A 22183-nucleotide genomic window follows, 5' to 3' on the forward strand; every position below is an offset into this window, starting at 1 on the left:
CAGGCTGGTCTCAAACTCTTAGGCTCAAACAGTCCTCCCACCTCAGCCTCCCAAAGTGCTGGGATTACAGGCATGAGCCACCATGCCTGGCCTTGACCTCTGCCATATGTAGAATCTAAAAGATAATAATAAGTTGAATACATAATTGGGAGATGTAGTCAAAGAATTCAAAGTTGCATTTAAAGGCCAGGCACGGTGGCTCACACCTGTCATCCCAGCACTTTTGGAGGTCAAGGTGGGAGGACTGCTTGAGCCCAAGAGTTCAAGAACAGCCTGGGCAACATACTGAGACCCTGTCTCCGCAAAAATTTTTTTTAAAAAAATTAGCAGAGCATGGTGGTGCATGCCTGTAGTCTCAGCTACTTGGGAGTCTAAGACAGGAGGATGGCTTGAGCCCAGGAGGTTGAGGCTGTAGTGATCTATGCCTGCACCACTGCACTCCATCCTGGGTGACAGAGTGAGATTCTGTCTCAAAAAAAAATTGCAGTTATGTAGGATGAATATATCTAGAGATCTAAAGTACTATAGGAGGAGTACAGTTAATAATATTTGGGTGTACACTGGAAATTTTCTAACAGAATAGATTTTAGGTATTCTTAGTAGAAAAAAGAAAGGCAACTATGTAAAATGACAGATTTTAAACTGCACTCCAGCCTGAGCAACAGAGCAAGATGCTTGGCTCACTGCAACCTCCACTTCCCACGTTCAAGTGATTTTTGTGCCTCAGTCTCCCAAGTAGCTGGGATTACAGGCAACAGCCACCATCCCCAGCGAATTTTTGTATTTTTAGTAGAGATGGGGTTTCACCATGTTGGCCAGGCTGGTCTCAAACTCCTGACCTCAAGTGATCCTCCCGCTTCAGCCTCCCAAAGTGCTGGAATTACAGGCGTGAACCACCACGCCCGGCAGAGTTTACATTCTAGTATGGGAAGCAGATAATAAACAAAATGAATAAGTAAAATTCATACTATATGGAGATGGTACTACATGGGAAAACGGTGCCTCCTTAGCAAGACCCGATACGCCATTTTAAACAGGGCTTCCCTGAAGAAGTAACGCTGAAGACCTGAAGGAGATGACAGGTCACTGTTATTTTTATAACGACTAAGTTGGAACCACTGGATGATAGGACCTATAAACATAGGAATAGATAAATGTATAAGGCCTATAAATATAAGAATCTATATTCATAACAAGAACCTCGGGTTATTAGGACGCACCAGCCATGCTTTGGAAAACACTGGACAAAGGGATCTCCCACGTGAGAGAGAAACTGACGGGAACGTCTTGGCACCTCCTGACAGCCTCAGGTGGCAACTTCACCTTTCACCTTATCCGGCATTGGGTTCTTTCCACATCCCCCTTCCAACATCCGAGGGCTCCTCTGAGCTCCAGCTGTGGCCCCCTCCTCCCTCCCCAACCCTCCCAGCCAAGCTGAAGATCGCTGAAGTCTCACCTGCTGGCAGGCCCCCTCACCTGATGGTTGTGATCTGACCCAGGTTGAGCTCGTAGTTGTTAACTTGAGCAATGAAGATGGCAGCCAGGGCCTCGTAGAGGGCAGTGCCGTCCATGTTGACCGTGGCGCCCACGGGCAGGACGAACCTGGTGATGCGGCGGTCCACACCCAGGCCCTCCTCCAGGCAGCGGAAAGTGATGGGCAGCGTTGCTGAGCTGGGGGAAAGAGCCCAGGGCTGAGGACGGGGCGTGGCCTGGTGGGGGCGGGGCTGGGAACAGGGTGTGGCCTAGTGGGGCAGGGCATTGAATGGGGCGTGGCCAAGCCAAAGAAAGGCTGGGAACAGGGCGTGACCTAGTGGGGCACGGCTGAGAATGGGTAGGGCTGGGTCACATGGGCGGGGCTGAGAACAGGGGAGGACTAGGTGAGGCAGGGCTCAGAGCAGGACGTGGCCAGGTGAGGAAGAACTGAGAATAGGGCGTGGCCAGGCAGGGCGGGGCTCAGAGCAGGGCATGGGCTGGGCGTGGCCTGGGCAAAAATGAGCCGAAGGAGCGTTCCCCTTGAGAACATTGAGCAGGCCAGGTGGGGGCACCGCAAGAGGCAGAAGACAAGGGTATAACATTTCAGAGGCTGATAACTGTACAAAGGAAAGGAGCGGCGACTCCTCATACAGGGAGAAAACAGCAATGAGGGTCTCCCAGGCTGAAGACCTCTTGACCCACTGAAAGCCAATAGCTAAGACCAATGACTACACACACTAGTTTATGGCACTAGTTCACTCTACCTATCCATTTCCAGAAAGGACAGGACCAAAGGTCTGCTGACTTCAGGGAGGGCCCCTATTCCAGACTCCCCTGTTGGCAGCATCATTGACCTCAGCTATGTTAACTTTCTCTATCCATCTCCCCGCCATGTCTTACGGGAGAAAAGTGACCTAATTGGTTGGCGAGTTTAGTCAAAGAAGTGGGCATCTCATTTGAGGTAACCCTGTCCACAGGACGTGTGTTCTGTGGTCAGCTTTACATGATACGGTTGGAATCCTGGACTCATAGAGGGTCTTTGGGTGTCCAGCTCAGCGGTGACTCCGTGAGTTTAATTCTAGGATACACTGACATTAGTCTTACGTAGCCATAGACCAAGAGGCACCAAGATACCCTGACCAGCGTTATGGGCAATTTTAAAAATTCTGTTTTTGACCAGGTGCAGTGGTTCGTGCCTGTAATCACAGCACTTTGGGAGGGCAAGGCGGGCAGATCACTTGAGTTCAGGAGTTCAAGACGAGCCTGGCCAACATGGCAAAACCCCATCTCTACAAAAAACAAACAAACAAAAACAACAACAACAACAAAAAAACACTTAGCCGGGAGGGCTAAAAAAGTTAGCCAGGAGGACTGGAATCATGCACCTGTGATTCCAGCTACTTGGGAGGCTGAGGTGGGAGGATCACTTGAGCCTGGGAGGTGGAGGTTGCAGTGAGTGGAGATCACACCACAGCACTCTAGCCTGGATGAGTGAGGCCTCATGTCAAAAGAAAAAGAAAAAAAAAAAAGATATTTTTGGCCCGGCGTGGTGGCTTACACCTGTAATCCCAGCACTTTGAGAGGCCAAGGTGGGTGGATCACATGAGGCCTGGTGTTCAAGACCAGCCTGGCTAACATGGCAAAACCCCACCTCTACTAAAAATACAAAAATAAGCCAGGTGTGGTGGCGCACGCCTGTAATCGTAGCTACTTGGGAGGCTGAGGCAGGAGAATCGCTTGAACCTAGGAGGCAGAGGTTGCAGTGAGCCAAGATCACATCACTGCACTCCAGCCTGGGTGACACAGTGAGACTTTGCCTCAAAAAAATAAATAAATAAAAATAAAAATAAAAAATTCTTCCATCTTTTTGGCTGTTGTGCTACTTTTCAAATTGTTTTTGAATTGGGACGATGCTCTTAATTAATCCCCTAAAATGACAAAAGAAGAAGAGGAGGAGGAAGAAGAAAAAGGAAGAAGAGAATAAAGGGGAAGAAAAGAGAAGGAGGAGGAGGAGGAGAAGGAGAAGGAGAAAGAGGAGGACGAGGAAGAGGAGGAGGGGGGGGGGAAGCAGCAGCCAAGAGATCTCCCAGACACCATCTCACAAGCAGAGATGACACCCTCTGAGCCAGGAAACAGCTGAGCTCATGGGGCATCCGGGAACCTTCCCTCTTAACCTCAAAATTGGTACCTGGTTCTCCTCCATAGAAAGTTAAAAAACAGGAAAGGAGAAAAGGAGATCAGGAGAGCCAGCCCAGGACAATGATTGGCCCCCAGGTGCTGCACCAGCTGGAGGCCCTCCAGAGCCCTGAACATTATTGGACATCTCAGAAGAGGTGTTTAAGGAAGGGAGAGGGCAGATGCCCTAGGAGAGGACATGAAGGACAAGTGCAACCAGAAATGGTGCTGGGGTGGGGAGCAAGGCCATACCTGGAAGACGTGCCCATGGCAGTGATGAGGGCTTGTAGCATGCCCCCAATGAAGGGGAAGGGGTTCCGGTGAGTGACGAGGAAGTAGATGAGGGGAAGGACGCCGCCGGCATGGAGGAGCAGGCCCACGATGACAGTCAGGGTGTACATGCCCAGCTGACCCCCCAGGACGGCCATGTCTTCCATCTCCAGAATCTTCCCAGCAATCAGGAACAGGATGCCCACAGGTGCATACCTGTGTGAGGGAGCCACATACCTGTCAGGGCTCCCTCCTAACCTCCCTTGCAGGTCTGAGGCTGGCATCCCCAAGGCTTTGCCCATATAGGGCCCTGGAGCCACGCAGTACCCACAATACAGCACCCTACTCCATCCCAGTCTTCCCCATACACTAACGAATGCCACCGGGCCCCACGAACGAAGCCCACCTCCTCCTCCTCCTGCTCTTCCTTATCTCCCCACCATGGTAGAAAAGGTCCTACAACTCCAGGATATACAACCTTTCAGGTATCTACTCCCCATTCAAGCCCTCTCAACCATGCCCCAAATAATCACTACCTTCAGGATCCTTCCCTAGACGTTGCCAAGACATTCCCTGTCTCTGGCCTTCTAAGCTTCCCTTATCTTCTACCCCCAACTGTTTGTTCCACATTTGAAACTTGTATGCCCCTATTCTCTTCCCTATCAGTGCCTGTTCTCACTCATTCACCAGCCTAATAATTTCCCTCTCAAAACACCTGTCCTATCAAAATCAGCAATGTATTCATTCCACAGATATTAACTGAGTACGTACTATGTTCCAGGCACATGGCTCCTGTCTTCATAGCACTTACATTCTGTTATGGACTAAATGTTTATGTCCCCTTCCCCCTCCAACCAAATTCATATGTTGAGATCCTAACCCCCAATGGGACAGTATTGGGAGGTGATTAGGTCATGAGGGTGGAGCCATCATGAATGGAATTAGTGCCCATATAAAAGACACACCAGAGAGCTCCCTCCATCCTTCTGCCATTCAAGGACACAGCAAGAAGATGCCTTTCATGAACCAGAAGACAGCCCTCACCAGACACGGAATCTGTGGGTGCTTTGATCTTAGACTTCCCACCCTCCAGAACTGTGAGAAATACATTTTTGTTCTTTAAGCCACGATGTCTATGGTATTTCTGTTACAGCAGCTGACATGTACTAAGACACATTCTAATGGGGAAAGCAGGAGGTACACATAGAAATGCACCAATTACAAACTTCAAGTGGTGATAACAGCAGAGGAGAGTCACTGTATGGGACTGCTTCTGAGCAGATGGTCAGAGAGGGCTTCTCTGAAGAGGTGACATTTAAGCTGAGATTTGCATGATAAGAAGGTACCCTGTGTGTCTGGGAAAAATCATTGCAGGCACAATGCAAAGACTCTGAGATGGGCATGCACTAGGAGTGCTGGAAGACCAGAGAGAAGACCAATGTGGCTGGAGTAGTGGGTAAAAAGGAGAATAAAGGAAATGAAAGAAGTAAGTTCATCAGGGGCTCACCTGTTTTCCCCAAAATCCAGCCCACTAGTCAGTCGTGTGAGTTTCTGCCATCGGCACCATCATCTCATTCCTAGGCTTCAATGGCTACTCCTCTCTCTTTAAAAATTGAAGTCTACAGCCAGGCATGGTAGCTCATGCCTATAATCCCAGCACTTTGGGAGGCTGAGGAGGGTGGATCACTTGAGGTCAGAAGTTCAAGACCAGCCTGGCCAACATGGTGAAACCCTGTCTCTACTAAAAATACAAAACTTAGTTGGGTGTGGTAGTGTGTGCCTGTAGTCCAGCTACTCAGGAGGCTGAAGCAGAAGAATCACTTGAACCCAGGAGGTGGAGGTTGCAGTGAGCCAAGATCACACCACTGCACTCCAGCTTGGGCAACAGAGTGAGAGCCCATCTCAAAAAAGAAAGAAAGAAAGAAAGAAAGAAATCTACTTTGACTCACGTTCATCATGGATGTATTGGAGGAGGCGGGGACCTCTTGGGAAGGTGGTACAATAGCTTGAGTCAAAAATGAGGATGTGAGGGACTTCTCCAGTCACATCTGTGTTCTCCAAACGGCTCAGAGTTAGCCTGGGGGAGTAGTTACTGAGTCTTCTCCAAGTCAACTTGACTAGATCCACCTCTGTGCTTACTCTGAGTAATCCCTCTCTCAACTTCCTCACCTCCATCCTTCCACCTCATCCCCTGCAAAATTTAATTGTGCATGATTTCTTACCCCCTACACTCAGCCACCTGGCAAATCTGGACATTTCACCCAGTCATGCCAACGACAGTGCTATACATTCATTGTTCCCAATTTAGCTGAGCCTTCATTGTTCCTTGTTAATTATCTGCTTATCCTGAATAAGCTCCCCACTCCCATTCCTTTCAAATGCTTTCCCAGGCCCTCAACTTGGCCTCAAGTTCCTTATATGTAGTCTTCAAAGTTTCCCTTCTTGTTAAAGAATAAATCTTAAGTGTTAAAAATCATTTCTTTTAAAGACTAAGTTCCTTCAAGCCTCCTTACTTTATGCTAGTAACTTTTTATTAAGCCCTATCCTATGTAGCTATTGACATGTTCACAGGCACATAGTACATTCTACGTCCTTGTAGTTTAACAAAGATATCTGTGCTAGATGTGCTCACAGGCACATCCCAGCTCGCAGCCTATACCCCTTCCTTATTTGGGAATGTTATTACTTTTTCTAAGTCCTTTTGTAAGCAACTTCCTCTTTTCCTCTGTTTTCCATTGCTTTTACCTACTTGGAAAAGTTTTAAGTTATTAGCCAGTCGGGTTTTAGTTTAGATTGTAAGGTCTGGCTCCAGCCAATGGAGACAGGACACAGTAGCAGGGACAAACTGCGTAAGGGATAAAAATTGCTTCCTTCCTTTGTTCAGGTGTGTTCTTGCCATTGTTCCATCTGCAGTGAGCACCCTTTCTGCAGAAGGTAAAAATTGCCTTGCTGAGATAATTAAATTTATGTTCAAGTGCTATTTCTTTGTGGCACTAGGGAACAAGCATTCTGTTTCTAAATAAACATTTTACGTATGACACTATACAACTTTCCAATTGTTTGGGATGACATACAAAGTTTTCTCCCATTTAGGATCCGACAGCCTTGTTAATATCGTCCACTGCCACTCCCAACTTACCCCATGCTCTCAGCTTCCTGAATGCCCCACCAGTCTCCAAACAACTTAGGTACCTTCAAGCTTTGCATGTTCTCTTCTCTCTGCCTGAAATACGTCTCCCCTCTCACTGTCCAGTTGAAGTCCTACTCACCTGTCAAGATGCAGTTAACAGGTGACCTTCTTCATGACTCCCTCTTCAGAAAGCATTCACTGTGTACCCCTCTACTCACTGCTCACTTCTCCATGTTCCCAACACTTTTTAAATGTTCCTTTACTACAGAACCTACCACCTTGTGTTATACTGATCTACAATGTGTCTGTCTCCCCTAAGATTTTGTGAGCTCTTTGAGGACAAGTATGAGTGCACTCTGTCTCTGTATTCCAGAGGTCAAGACAAAGTCTGCCTGGGAAAATGCCTGCTGAGTGAATAAAGAAATTTCTGAAGGAATGAAGGAATTTAGAGAAGAAAAGATGAGGGAAAGGAAAGGAAGGGAAGAGAAGGGAAGGGAAGGATAGGATTAGCAAGTGGAAGAATAAGTAAGGAAATAAGCAGATGAAACAAGTTAGTAGCTGAGTGAACAAATACATGAACAAATGAGTGAATGAAGAGAATACTTGAGTAAATGAATGAAAGAATAACAAATGCATAGATGAATGAGTGGGCCAAGGAATAAATTAGAATGAATAAATGACTTAACTGAGTAAATAAACAGATGAGTCCATCAATGATTTAACTAATGCATGGATGAGTTTGTAAATAAATTTACAAGTGAATGAATGCATAAATGAGGGAATTAACTGACGCATGGAAGAGTGAATAGATGAACAAGAAAATGAATGAACAGATAGAAAAATGAGAATGATAAGTGAATTTATTGGTGAGTGAAGAGATAAATGAGGAAGCAAGTGGGTGAATAAATCATTGCAGAAAGGTATGAATGAATGAATAGTAACTAACCAATGCATAGGAGATGAATAAATCCCTGTCGCTTGTGACAACACAGATGAACCTGGAGGACATTATGCTAATTGAAATAACCAAGATACAGAAAGACAAATACCACATGATCTCACTTATCTGTGGAATCTAAACAATCAAACTCACAGAAGCAGGGAGTAAAATGGTGGTTACCAGGGACTCACAGAGAAGGGAGGTTGGGGAGATGTTGACCAAGGATACAAAATTTCGGTTAAATAGGAGAAATAAGTTCAAGAGATCTATTGGACTACATGGTAGGTATAGTTAAAAACAATGTATCATGTACTTGCAAATCACAAAGAGAGTAGATTTTAAGTGGTCTCTCCCCCCCTTTTTTTTTTTGAGACTGGGTCTCATTCTGTCACCCCAGCAATCACACCTCACTGAAGCCTCTACATCCCAGGCTCAATCTGTCCTCTTGCCTCAGCCTCCCAAGTAGCTGGGACTACAGGTGCATGCCACCACACCGAGCTAATTTTTTTGTATTTTTTGTAGAGATGAGTCTTGCCATGTTCCCCAGGCTGGTCTCAAATTCCTGGGCTCAAGTGATTCTCTCACCTTGGCCTCCCAAAGTGCTGAAATTATAGGCATGAGCCACCACACCCTGCCTAGATCTTAAGTGTTGTCACCACAAAATATAAGCATGTGAGGTAACGTCTGTTAGTTAGCTCAACTGAACCATTCCACAATGTAGAGATATTTCAAAACATTATGTTGCACATGAAAATATATACAGTTTTTATTTGTCAATTAAAAATACATTAATTTTTAAAAATAAATAAATGAATGACCAAATAAATCCAGAAACCAATGCATGAAATAATAAATGTAGATAAATAAATGTCAGTGAATGGTTTGGTCAAGGCATTGAAGAATGAGTGAATGAACAGATAAGCAAGGGAGTGAACAAGTGAACAAATCACTGCAGAAAAGTGTGAATGAATGAATGAGTTAGTGAGTTGGCCAGTGATTTAACTGCATAGAAGAATCAATAAATGAATGAGGAAATGAGTAAATCAATGCATGGAAGAATGAGTGTAAATGAATAAATCATTGAATGAGTGATTTCATCAATGCATAGAAGAATGAGTGAATGAACAGATGAACACAGGAGTGAATGTGTGAATGAATCATTGCAGAAGGACATGAATGAATGAATGAGTGAGATATTCCATGAACTAACCAATGCATAGAAGAATGAATGAACAGATGAACAAGGAAGTGAACTAGTGACAAAATCATTGCAGAAAGACATGAGTGAATGAGTTGGTGAGTGGGTAAATGAATTACCCAATACATAAATGAATGACCAAAAGTCTCCAGCAAGCCCTCAGCAGCTTCCCCACAGCCTGACTTCCCAGCTCTGGCTCCACCTTCCAGTGGGCACAGACCAGGACTCACCAGATAATGATGCCCACCAGCCTCATAATAGCCTCATTGAGGCTATCGAAGAAGTCCCTGAGGACTCGGCCCTTGTGTTTCATGCCACCAATGACCAGCCCAAAGGCCACAGAGAAGACCACGAGGCCCAGGGCGTTGATGCCATTGGCGGAGCCAGGCACGGGTACAGTCTCCTCAAAGCTCAGCACCTCCTGCAGGGTGCCCAAGGCCCGAGTGACATTTTCCAGGAGGCTGGTTCCGTTATCCACTGAGAATGGAGGAGGCATGGAGGCACCCAGCTCAGACCCGTTCTCTGTCCTCACGATGGTCCTGGTTACCACCCTCGTGCTGTACTGCGTCTTGAACTGAAACAGAGAGAGATTGCGCCCAGACTCAATTCAGCGGATGCATCAGAATTCGCCTGGAGAAATTTCTTGAGACCACTGATTTCCAGTTCCCACACCCTGGAAGATCTTATCCAGCAGAACTGAATGAGTGAATGAATGATTTGAACAGTGCGTGGAAGAATGAGTGAATGAATCAGTAAACCCATTATGAAAAATAGTATGGAGGTTCCTCAAAATATTAAAAATAGAACTACTGGCCAGACGTGGCTCACGCCTGTAATCCCAGCACCTTGGAAGGCCGAGGCAGGCGGATCATGAGGTCAGGAGTTCAAGACCATCCTGGCCAACATGGTGAAACCCTGTCTTTACTAAAAATACAAAAATTAGCCGGGCATGGTGGTGCGTGCCTGTAGTCCCAGACACTTGGGAGACTGAGGCAGGAGAATCGCTTGAACCTGGGAGGCGGAGGTTGCAGTGAGCTGAGATAGTGCCACTGCACTCCAGCCTGGTGACAGAGACTCCATCTCAAAAAAAAAAAAAAAAAAAAGTTGAACTACCATAGGACCAGCAATCCCACAACTGTATATATCCAAAGGAAATGAAATCAGTATCTCAAAGAGATATCTGCTCTCCTGTGTTTATTGCAGCACTATTCACAATAGCCAAGATATGAAATCTACTTAAGTATCCATCAATGAATGAATGGATACAGAATATGTGGTATACATATACAATGAAATACTATTTGGCCTTGAAAAAGGAGGGGATCCTGTCATTCGTGACAACAGGGTTGAACCTGAAAAACACTGTGCCACGTGAAATAAGCCAGGCACAGAAAGACAAATATTGCATGCTCTCGCTTATATGTGGAATTTAAAAGAGTTGGACTCATAGAAGCAGAAAATAGTTGTGCTTACCAGGGACTGGGGAACAGGGAAAACTGGGGAGATGTTGGTAAAAGTACACAAAATTTCTTTTTTTTTTTTTTTGAGACGGAGTCTCGCTCTGTCGCCCAGGCTGCAGTGCAGTGGCCGGATCTCAGCTCACTGCAAGCTCCGCCTTCCGGGTTTAGGCCATTCTCCTGCCTCAGCTTCCCGAGTAGCTGGGACTACAGGCGCCCGCCACCTCGCCCGGCTAGTTTTTTGTATTTTTTAGTAGAGACGGGGTTTCACCGTGTTAGCCAGGATGATCTCGATCTCCTGACCTCGTGATCCGCCCGTCTTGGCCTCCCAAAGTGCTGGGATTACAGGCTCGAGCCACTGCGCCCGGCCCTAAAAGTACACAAAATTTCAGCTAGACAAGAGGAATAAGTTCAAGAGCTCTATTATACAACATGGTGACTAGCTAGTAACAATGTATTGTGTATTTGAAAATCACGAAAAGAGTAGATTTTCAGTGTTTTAATCACAAAAAATGATAAGTATATAAGGTAATTGATATGTTAATAAGCTTGATTGAGCCACTCCACAATGCAGACATATTTCAAAACATCGTCATACCTCATTAATACATATAATTTTTGTGTGAATTTAAACATAAATAAATTAAAAATATATTTTTTTGAAGAATAAGTGACTGAATAAATGAATGAGGAAGTGAACAACCAATGCGTGGAAGTAGTATAGATTCCGAATTGTTCACAAGCTCCCTGGACAATGCTTAACCAGAGTTGAGGGCCTCTCCCCTCAACCATCTATGGTCAAAATTTCTGGAATCTCTACACCAGCCTCGATGCCTCCTCTAGCCCTGTGCTCAGGAAGTCCTTGGCCTAAGTCCTCTTTTTTTTTTTTTTTCCTTCTTTTGAGATGGGGTCTTGCTCTGTCACCCAGGTTGGAGTAGTGCAGGGGTGTGATCACTGGAGCCTTGATCTCCTGAGTTCAAGCAATCCTCCCACCTCAGCCTCCCAAGTAGCTGAGACAGGCGTGCCCAGCTAATTTTTTTTTTTAATCTTTTTTTTTGTGTGTGAAAGACAGAGGGTCTCACTCTGTTGCCCAGGCTGGTCTTGAACTTTTGGCCTCAAGTAATCCTCCCGCCTTGGCCTCCCTAAGTGCTGGGATTACAAGCCTGAGCTACCGTTCTCGGACCTAAGTCCTTCTCCCTAACCCTCCCAGATCACCATGGAAAATACATCCTTTCTCCTAGACTCCTCTAGAACCCCTGCCCATTGCTCCATTCCGCCCTTCCTCCCACCTCTTACCCTTGGACCATCCCTTCAGCCTCAAGCTCCCGCCACCCTCCGAATCTCCCTGATCAAAGCGTGTACTTCCCCCTGACCTGTTTGAAGCAGGCCTCCACAAGGTTTGGTGGAAACATATTTCTGCAGAAAAACATCAGAAGAAGGAAAGTGGTTAGACCATGGAAGGGCGTCTAGGGTGATAACAGTAATACTAACACCAAGAACAACAATAATGCAGCCAACACATGAATGCTTCCTCTAGGCTGGGCACTGAGCGAGTATCTTGCTATCATCTGATTTACACACTACGTAACCCCAGACGTAAGTACTATTTAATGCCCCGTTTCACTTAGAAAGAAGCCAAAGCCCAGAGAATTGATGCAAGCTACCCAGAGCCACAGAGCTGCTAAGAGGTACAGATGGCCCTCAAATCCAGGTCTGTCTGAGCACGTGGCCAGAGCCCTCCATCACCTCAAGGACTTTCATTCAAACACACGTGTGTCAGTGATGCCTCAAAAATCCACAAAAAACTCCTAAACCCTTTTAACTTTAGGTTTCCCCTAGGCCCATGATTAAGGTAGAACCAAGGCTAGCCTCGAATCTGGGTGGCAAAAATCTTGCTGATCTAATTAAAACCACCGTGAGATACCACTTTACTCCAGCTAAAACAGTCATTATTAAAGAGTCAAAAAACTATAGATGTTGGCATTGATGTGGGGAAAAGGGGACACTTACACATTGCTGGTGGGAATGTAAATTAGTACAACCTCTGTGGAAAACGGTATGGAGATTTCTTTTTCTTTTTTTTTGAGACGGAGTCTCGCTCTGTTGCCCAGGCTGGAGTGCAGTGGTGCGATCTCAGCTCACTGGAAACTCCGCCTCCCAGGTTCAAGCAATTCTCCTGCCTCAGCCTCCCAAGTAGCTGGGATTACAGGTGCCTGCCACCACGCCTGGCTAATTTTTTGTATTTTTAGTAGAGACAGGGTTTCACCATATTAGGCAGGATGATCTCAATCTCCTAACCTTGTGATCTGCCTGCCTCAGCCTCCCAAAGTGCTGGAATTACAAGCGTGAGCCACTCTACCTGGCCGAGAGATTTCTTAAAGAACTAAAAGTAGATCTACCATTCCACCCAGCAATCCCACTGGGTATCTACTCAAAGGAAAAGAAGTCACTGTATCAAAAAGACACCTGCACATATATGTTTATCACAGTACAATTCACAATTGCAAAGAAATGGAACCAACCTAAGTGTCCATCAACTAATGAGTGCATAAAGAACACATGATATATATACACCATGGAATACTACTCAGCCATGTAAAAGAATGAAATAGGCTGGGTGCAGTGGCTTACACCTGTAATCCCAGCACTTTGAAAGGCCCGAGATGGGTGGATCGCTTGAGATGGGTGGATCGCTTGAGGCCACGAGTTGGAGACCAGCCTCACCAACATGATAAAACCCCATCTCTATTAAAAATACAAAAATTAGCTGGGCATGGTGGCGGGCACCTCTAATCCGAGCTACTCAGGAGGCTGAGACAGGAGAATCGCTTGAACCCAAAGGGCAGAAGTTGCAGTGAGCCAAGATCGTGCCACTGCACTCCAGCCTGGGTGACAGAGTGAGAAGTCAGACTCTGTCTAAAAAAAAATTAAAAAATAAAAATAAAAATAATGTCTGTGGCGTGGATGGAGCTGGAGGCCATTATTCTAAGTGAAGTAACTGAGGAATGGAAAACCAAATACAGGATTTCTCACTTGGAACTAAGCTATGAGTATGTAAAAATATACAGAGTGATATAATGGACACTAGAAATTCAGAAGTGGGAGGCAGGGACAGTAGTTAGAAATTAAAACCTACACATTAGGTACAATGTACACTACTAGCGGGACAGATGCACTAAAATCTCAGAATTCACCGCTATATAATTCATCCATGTAACAAAGAAACACTTGCTCCCTAAAAGCTACTGAAATTAAAAATTAAAAATTTTTTCATAGCCCAGGCACAGTGGCTCACGCCTGTAACCTCAGCACTTTAACAGGCTGAGGCGGGTGGATCACTTGAGGTCAGCAGTTCAAGACCAGCCTGGCCAACATGGTAAAACCCTGTCCCCACCAAAAATACAAAAATTAGTCCGGTGTGGTGGCGCATGCCTGTAATTCCATTTGCTCTGGAGGCTGAGGCACAAGTACAGCTCCAACCCTGGAGGCGGAGGTTGCAGTGAGTCAAGCTCATGCCACTGCACTCCAGCTTGGGTGATGGAGTGCAAAAATAAAAATAAAAGCAATTAAAAGAGTAAAGGCAACTATTAATAGCAAAAATATTTTTTAAATAATAAAAATCAAAAATCAAAAATTCAGTTAATTTTTTAAAAGATCGTGCTGCTTCTATTTCCAATAGCAAAGACCTGAAATTGACCCAAATGCCCATCAGGCATAGACTGGATAAAGAAAATATGGCACATATACGCCATGGACTACTATGCAGCCGTAAAAAAGAATGAGTTCATGTCCTTTGCAGGGATGTGGGTGAAGCTGGAAGCCATCATTCTCAGTAAACTAACACAGGAACAGAAAACCAGACACTGCATGTTCTCACTCATAAGTGGGAGTTGAACAATGAGAACACATGGACACAGGGAGGGGAATATCACACACCGGGGCCTTTCGGGGGGTGGAGGGGCAAAGGGAGGGAGAGCATTAGGAAAAATACCTAATGTATGTGGGGCTTAAAACCTAGATGATGGGTTGATCGATGCAGCAAACCACCATGGTACATGTATACTTAGGTAAGAAACCTGCACGTTCTGCATATGTATCCCAGAACTTAAAGTAAAAAATTAAATAAAATATAAATTAAAAAATCATGCTGCTTTAAGAGAATCATTCACCCTCCAGTGATGCTTAGGGAAACACCAGCTGTTCTGACCTCACCTTGAGAGCCATATCCTAAGATCATATTCTAGCAGCAGCTGCCGTTGGAGAATATATGCAAGGCTCCAGGGCAGAAATTGGGTACCAAAAATGGGTACCATGGGTGCTGCTATGTCCAGCCTGCAGCAGCCTGTCCCCTTTGTCTCTCCTTGAGTATGAGTTGTTGCAAGTCGAGTCAGAAATCATATCAAAATGAGTACAGTCATCTGTAAACTGAAAGTAACACCTAAGCCACCACCACCACCAACAGCTGAACAGACTCTCTCGTGGCCAAGTGGACCCCAGAACAACTTTAAAACTGAGTTCCTGGCCATGATGGGACAGGAGGTCAGACACGCCTCCTTACGCCCTCTCCCTTTTATAATCTAGACACAACAACTAACCCACATCAATGTTAAATTAGTGTGTTAAATTAATTAAAACAGAAATCATAAGACTGATAGAACACGCTCCTTGTGGCAATAAGATACCAAACTATAAGCAGGATCTAAGGCCATGCCAGGCAGGGGTCAAGTCATGCACCCTACACTCAAATAATAAATTGTGTTCTAGCTGCCAAAAGGTTCTTCTTTTTCTCTAGGAGTTAAACAAACACTAGCCTTAAGATAAGCAATATTAAAATAATTACAACTCATAAGCTCACAGACAAGGACTAATGGGGCCCTTGTTCCACCAGCCATAACTACAGCTTTGATTGGGCAAGAGACTGATTTCAGTAACTTTCTCCTGATAACACCACTGACCATGGGCTGGTTCTGGCTCATTGACAGAGGCTGTGCATTTGGGTACCTTCGTGTCCTGAAAAGACCTTTTGATGTATAAAGCCTAAATGTGATACATTTAAATGTTAACTAATTGTTAAGTCTCCACCCCAAAGTGGACATGGGGTCATATGTTACATGCAACTTTGTTCAATATGCATGCATCAGGGTCACCTACATGAATATTCATAGCTCCTCCTACAACCTGTTGAATATGGATGTTTAGCCAACCTATTCAGCATAAAGCTCCTACTCCAACCCTTCCTCCTTAGAAGTGCCTGTCTCTAATCCTGACCAGACGCATACTTCCCAGCCTGTGGGATGACCGCTTTGCAGGCTATAACCTTTTACAATAAACAAAGTCTCCTTTTCCAAATATGTATACTGTGATTTTTTAGGTCAGCATACCTGATCAGATCCATGAAGGCATCAGCTGTGGGGATGGTCTCGATCCGGCCCTCCCGGTGCAGCCCCTCCTTGGAGCCCTTCCCGGGATGGATGATGGTGACCATGAGGATGCCGATGAAGACCGCGATGATGGTGGTCACCATGTAGTACACAGCTGCCCGCATCCCCATCCGCCCTGTGGCCTTGTTGTCCAGGGATGCCATACCTGCAGGACAGATGATGTGGTCCCCGCAGCTCCATGCATACCCAAGGCCAGCTCTCCTAGCCATCTGTTCCACCCTCCCCATATTACCAACTCAACAGCCATCACACCAAGCATCCCTTTTCCTACAGCCCACCCCAGAACCCACCTATTACCCATTCACCAGCACCACCATCTTTCTACTTCCATTCTATTTTCCAAATACACACCCTCACGCTCACCCCAACCCTTATCCTAAGCAGCATTCCACTATCCTACTGCCTTCCCTCTACTCCAAGCCAATCTTTTCCACTCTTTCACCCCATCCTCTGTTAACTCTTGTTTCCTCTCATTTTGCACCATAACCTTTCTTTCTTTTTATTCTCTCTTTTTTTTTTTTTTTTTGGACTCTCCTTCGCCCAGGCTGGAGTGCAATGGTGCGATCTCGGCTCACTGCAACCTCCATCTCCCGGGTTCAAGCAATTCTCCTGCCTCAGCCTTCCGAGTAGCTGGGATTCCAGGCACCTGCCACCACGCCCAGCTAATTTTTGTATTTTTAGTAGAGACAGGGTTTCACCATATTGGTTAGGCTGGTCTTGAACTCCTGACCTCAGGCGATCCACACGCTTCAGTCTTCCAAAGTGCTGGGATTACAGGCGTGAGCCACTGCACATAACCTAACTTTCATTCTGCTTGTCATCCCACTATTCATCCCAAAATCACACCTTCCTCCAACCCACCTCACTGCACACCCTTTATAGCACATATTCTTGGTGCTCCACTCCTATACCCTTTCCCAAGCCAATATGCTGATCCTTCAGCCCCAAGAGCACTGTCTACAAATAGCTCAGGCTGCCCCCTTCTCCTTCTCCTGAGAATTGCCCTCAACAAAACAGGAACTGCCTTGCCCACAAAAACCCCAGGGGAGACCTATAGCCAATGAATGATCGTGCAAGGATTCACAATGGCCAACTCCTTTGATTCAGGTGGCAGCAGAGCTGGAGAGGGGTTCAACTCTGTTGTTCTGCTCACACTCCAGAGCTCCCCATGGAATCAGGTTGACAGGCCAGCCTTCTTCTGAAACCCACATCTTTGCTTCACTGGTTTCCCAGTCCCGTCCCACTTCCCTCACTCCCTTATGAGTTTCTCTTGAGAGCTACCCCGCAATAAATCACCTGTGCAGACATCCCCATCTCAGTCAGGCTCTGCTTCCAGGAAACCCAACCTAAGAAACCATTTCTTCATGCTTTTTTCTTCTTCCCCATCCCCAAATCCGGGAATTGGCAAACTGCTACTTGTGCCAAATCCGGCCCTCTGCCTGCTTTTGTAAATAAAGTTTTATTGGAACACAATCATGCCCGTTTGTTCTCCTATTGTCTATGGCTGCTTTTGTGCTACAATGGCAGAATCGAGTACAACTGACCCTTGAACAGCATGGGTTTCAGCTGTTCGAGTACACTTATGCATGGATTTTCTTCCGCCTCTGCCACCCCTGAGACAGCAAGACAAGCCCTCCTTTTCCTCTTCCTCAGCCTACTCGGCATGAAGACCATGAGGATGAAGATCTTTATGATGATCCACTTCCACTCAATTAATAGTAAATAAAATTTCTTTTCCCTATCATTTTTTTAATAGAGTCTCACCCTGTTGCCCAGGCTGGAGTGCAGTGGTACCATCATAGCTCACTGCAGCCTCCTGGGTTCAAGTGATCCTCCTGCCTCAGCCTCTCGAGTAGCTAGGACTATGGGCATGTATCAGCACGCCCTGCTGAGTTTTTTATTTTTTGTAGAGCTGGAGTTTCATTGTGTTGCCCAGGCTGATCTCGAACTCCTGGGCTCAAGCAATCCTCCTGCCTCAACCTTCCAAAGCACTGGGATTACAGACATAAGCCACCTCACCTGGCCTGATTTTCTTAATAACATTCTATTCTCTAGCTTACTATATTTCAGGCACGGTGGCTCATGCTTGTGATCGTAGCCCTTTGGGAGGCTGAGGTGGGCAGATCATGAGGTCAGGAGATCGAGACCATCCTGGCTAACACGGTGAAACCCCATCTCTACTAAAAACACAAAAAATTAGCCGGGCATGGTGGCGGGCACCTGTAGTCCTAGCTACTCAGGAGGCTGAGGCAGGAGAATGGCGTGAACCCGGGAGGCGGAGCTTGCAGTGAGCTGAGATCGCGCCACTGCACTCCAGCCTGGGTGACAAAGTGGCACTCCGTCTCAAAAAAAAGAAAGAAAGAAAGAAAAGAATATAGTATATAATACATACAGCATACAAAATATGAGTTAGCCAACTGTTCATGCTATCTGTAAGGCTTCCAGTCGATAGGAGGCTATTAGCAGTTAAGCTTTTCGGGAGTCAAAAGTTACATGTGAACCCAACGCAGTGGCTCACGCCTGCAATCCCAGCACTTTGGGAGGCCGAGGTGGGCAGATCATGAGGTCAGGAAATCAATATCATCCTGGCCAATATGGTGAAACCTCACCTCTACTAAAATACAAAAAATTAGCCGGGCGTGTTGGTGCGCGCCTGTAGTCCCAGCTACTTGGGAGGCTGAGGCGGGGGAATCGCCTGAAACTGGGAGGTGGAGATTGCAGTGAGAGGGCCGAGATGGTGCCACTGCACTCTAGCCTGGTAACAGAGCGAGGTTCCGGAAAAAAAAAAAAAAAAAGTTACATGTGGATTTTTGACTGTGTGGGGATTGGTGCCCCTAACACCCAAATTGTTCAAGGATCAACTCTAGTTGCAGAAGAGAAAATGTTTACTATCCCTTGAAGCTGAAAATGTTTACTATCCAGCCCTCTAGAGCAAAAGTTTGTGGACCTCTGCATAAGCCAACCATACCCCCACCCCACCCTCTACCCACCAAGCTGTCACCTCCATCTCACACACCTTCCACACCCTAATCTACGCCCTACTCCCTGCACATCCACACCATGTCCCAGCCACTCTCCCTGGCTGCCCCTCCAAGACTTTCTCTCACTTCTGGGTGATATTGAGCCCCTTGCAGGCTAGCATTTTTACCTCCAAGGAAAAGGACAGGAAGCCCACCGAGATAAGTGGGGTGGGGTCATATGGGGTCTGGAACCTGGGACCAATCGGGACCTGGGCTTTGTTTGGCCAAGGACCCCGGACCAGACACAGGCTCTGTGTTTGAGTTGCCACGTCAAGGAAGTGGTCCCATGCTTGGGATGGCCTTGGCTCTGGGTTCAAGCTGAGGCTCTGGATGGGTTTTGGAGGCCAACACTGGCCTGGGCTCTCTCACCTGTGACCAGGCTGGAGACAATGAGAGGTAACACCAGCATCTGCAGCATCCTCATGAGAAGCTCTCCAGGAAAAGAGAAGTACTTGATCTGGCGGTAGGTGAGCTGATATGGGCGCAGGGCAAAGGCCAGGCTGACCCCTAGGGCCGAAAGAAGGGGTCCATGGACTGAAGTCTGGGTTGCCCAGCCCTAGGCAGGGTCCATCCACCCCAAGAAGGGTAGGGCAAGGGTGGGAGTGAGGGAGAGAAATATCCTGAGTGTGTGTATTCGTGTGTGCACTGATGTGTGCAGACATTGTAGAAATGTATGCATGTATGGGTTACCATATTGATACTGTGTAAATGTGTGTCCGTGTCTGTGTAAATGTAAATGTATCAGTGTATATATATCCAGGATATGTGACGGTAGACGTTCACTTGTAAACAGGCATAGGTGTCTGTATACAGGTGCATATGTACATGAATATGCACATGTGTTTTCCTGGACATCTATAGGTGTGATTTGTGTGTATGTTACTGTTTTCAAACATGCGAATGTACGTGTTTTTAAACTCATAAGTGTGTGCACGAGTACTCAGGAGAATGCATGTGGAGATGTGAATGTGTTTATAAGTTCCAATATACATGCACAAGTGTGCACGTTTCTGTGTTTTCACCTATAAGTTCAATGCATGCATATGTGTGTGTGCAGTGTGTTTGTACATTGTAAATGTGTGTATATGTGTGTATGTGTATACACAAGGATATGCATGTGACATTGTGTGCACACAGCTGTGTTTGCACACACGCATATTCATCTGTGTGGTGTGTCTTTATGTGGGGTTGAGGGTGGCTGGTGGGACTGGGACGTGTGTGCAGGTGAGAATGAGGGGGGTGGAGCAAAGAGATGTGTAGGGGCCAGGAATTTCCCTGAAGTCTCCGCCTTTCCCTGAAGTCCCCGCCCTCCAGGAGGCAGAGCTCACCTATGACCACGGCGCTGACTGTCAGCAGGATGAAGGCATTTCGGCGCAGGAAGCGCAGCACGTGCTCGCGAGTCATGGTCTGCAGGCGCAGGCGGGTGCGCAGTGCTCGCTGCTGCAGACTTTCCTGCAGCCGCTGCAGCCAGCCCACCCGGCCCAGCCGCTGGCCGCTCTCCCGCAGGAACAGGCTGTTGCCATGGCTGCTCATGGTCTATCTGCGGGAAACAGAGAAGGCTGGGGCTGGTGAGGGCCAGGACACAGAAGGCAGGCGTGGGCAGATGGCGAAGGCTGGGAAGAGTAATGAGCGCTTCCTGAGGACTCTCAGAAGGCGGGGGTGGCTGGGTGTTTTGGCTCAGGCCTGTAATCCCAGTACTTTGAGAGGCGGAGACAGGAGAATCACTTGCACCCAGGAGTTTAAGACTGGCCTGGGCAACATAGTGAGACCCTGTTTCTAAAAATTAAAAACAGCTGGGGGTGGTAGTCCTAGCTACTTGGGAGGCTGAGGCAGGAGGATCACTTGAGCCCAAGAGTTCAAGGTTACAGTGAGCTATGATCTTCCCAGCCTGAGCAAGATAGTCAGACCGCCAGCCCTCCAAAAAAGCACAAAGACCAGGCGCAGTGGCCCACACCTGTAAGCCCAACACTTTCTAAGGCCAAGGCAAGAGGATCGCTTGAGCCCAGAAGTTTGAGGCTGCAGTGAGCTGTGATTGCATCACTGCACTTCAGCCTGGGTGACAGAGCACAGCCCTGTCTCTAAGAGCAACAAATAAATAAAATTAAATTAAAAAAAAAAAAGGCAGGGGAGGGGGAAGGTCAGTCTGTTGAGATGTGCCCATCTGAGGACACCTGAGGCGCTGCCTGGGGTTCTAAGATCAGGTTTTGGCAGGAAAAGGTCAAGTCTCCAGAATCATTCCTGGGAATGGCTGGGAAGAGGAGGAAATCACAAAATAATGGACTCTTTTGACATTCCCTGACTCCAACCCATTCTTACTTCACTGAGATTATCACAAGCCTCTGGGGGCTGCCCCAGCGGCTCAAAGGAAATTAACAAGCCTTTGTGAAGTGCTAGCTGCATATGGAGCCCTAGACAAAGCACCGGGAGGCTAGTCCTCCAAACTAAGACGGTTTTGTGTCCAGCCTGGAGGCTTTTCACAAGGACAAAATCAGCAGGCGCCTGGCAAAGAGCAGGCGCCCAGTAAATGCAGCTACTCTGCCTGAATGCCCAGGTGAGCAACAGGGAGAGCGGGGAGTCCTTTGGGAATGAAATGATAATGACTCTTGACCACAGTGTGATGTTCATGAGCCCCTCTGGGGCGGCAGGCACTGTACTGCTATTTCCCAAACTGCAGACTTACATGTCTCCTCCTTATATTTGGCGATATCAGTGTGTCCTAATTCACTTATCTAAAAAACGGTACCGAACCAGGCGCCGTGGCTCACGCCTATAATCCCAGCATTTGGGAGGCTGAGGCGGGCAAATCACTTGAGCTCAGGAGTTCGAGACCAGCCAGGCTAACATGATGAAACCCCGCCTCTACTAAAAATACAAAAATTACCCTGGCATGGTGGCAGGTGCCTGTAGTCCCAGCTACTTAGGAGGCTGAGGCAAGAGAATCACTTGAACCCGGGAAGTGGAGGTTGCAGTGAACAGAGATCGTACCACAGCACTCCAGCCTGGACGACAGAGTGAGACTCTGTCTCAAAATAAAAATAAATAAATAATTATTTAAAAATTAAAATTAAAAAAACTACTA

General features: G+C 46.7%; 1 protein-coding gene across 2 annotated transcripts in view; it reads right to left on the reverse strand.

Moving 5' to 3' along the window:
- The window catches only part of SLC1A6 (solute carrier family 1 (high affinity aspartate/glutamate transporter), member 6), a 31506-nt gene that overhangs the window by 2663 nt on the left and 6660 nt on the right, over positions 1–22183 (reverse strand). The window contains exons 2-8 of one of the 2 annotated variants that reach the window (XM_011953223.1): positions 20433–20644; positions 19474–19611; positions 16025–16229; positions 12017–12059; positions 9417–9760; positions 3901–4134; positions 1477–1671 (exon numbers count right to left, since the gene is read on the reverse strand). In XM_011953223.1, the coding sequence (XP_011808613.1) occupies positions 1477–1671; positions 3901–4134; positions 9417–9760; positions 12017–12059; positions 16025–16229; positions 19474–19611; positions 20433–20637 (1364 nt within the window). In that variant the 5' untranslated portion in view covers positions 20638–20644. Of the gene's footprint in view, positions 1–1476; positions 1672–3900; positions 4135–8724; positions 9761–12016; positions 12060–16024; positions 16230–19473; positions 19612–20432; positions 20645–22183 lie in introns of those variants that run through there. The other variant, XM_011953224.1, reaches the window with a different exon arrangement.

The sequence above is a fragment of the Colobus angolensis genome, unplaced genomic scaffold (genome assembly GCF_000951035.1).
Source record: "Colobus angolensis palliatus isolate OR3802 unplaced genomic scaffold, Cang.pa_1.0 Scaffold36, whole genome shotgun sequence".
Taxonomy (NCBI): Eukaryota; Metazoa; Chordata; class Mammalia; order Primates; family Cercopithecidae; genus Colobus; species Colobus angolensis.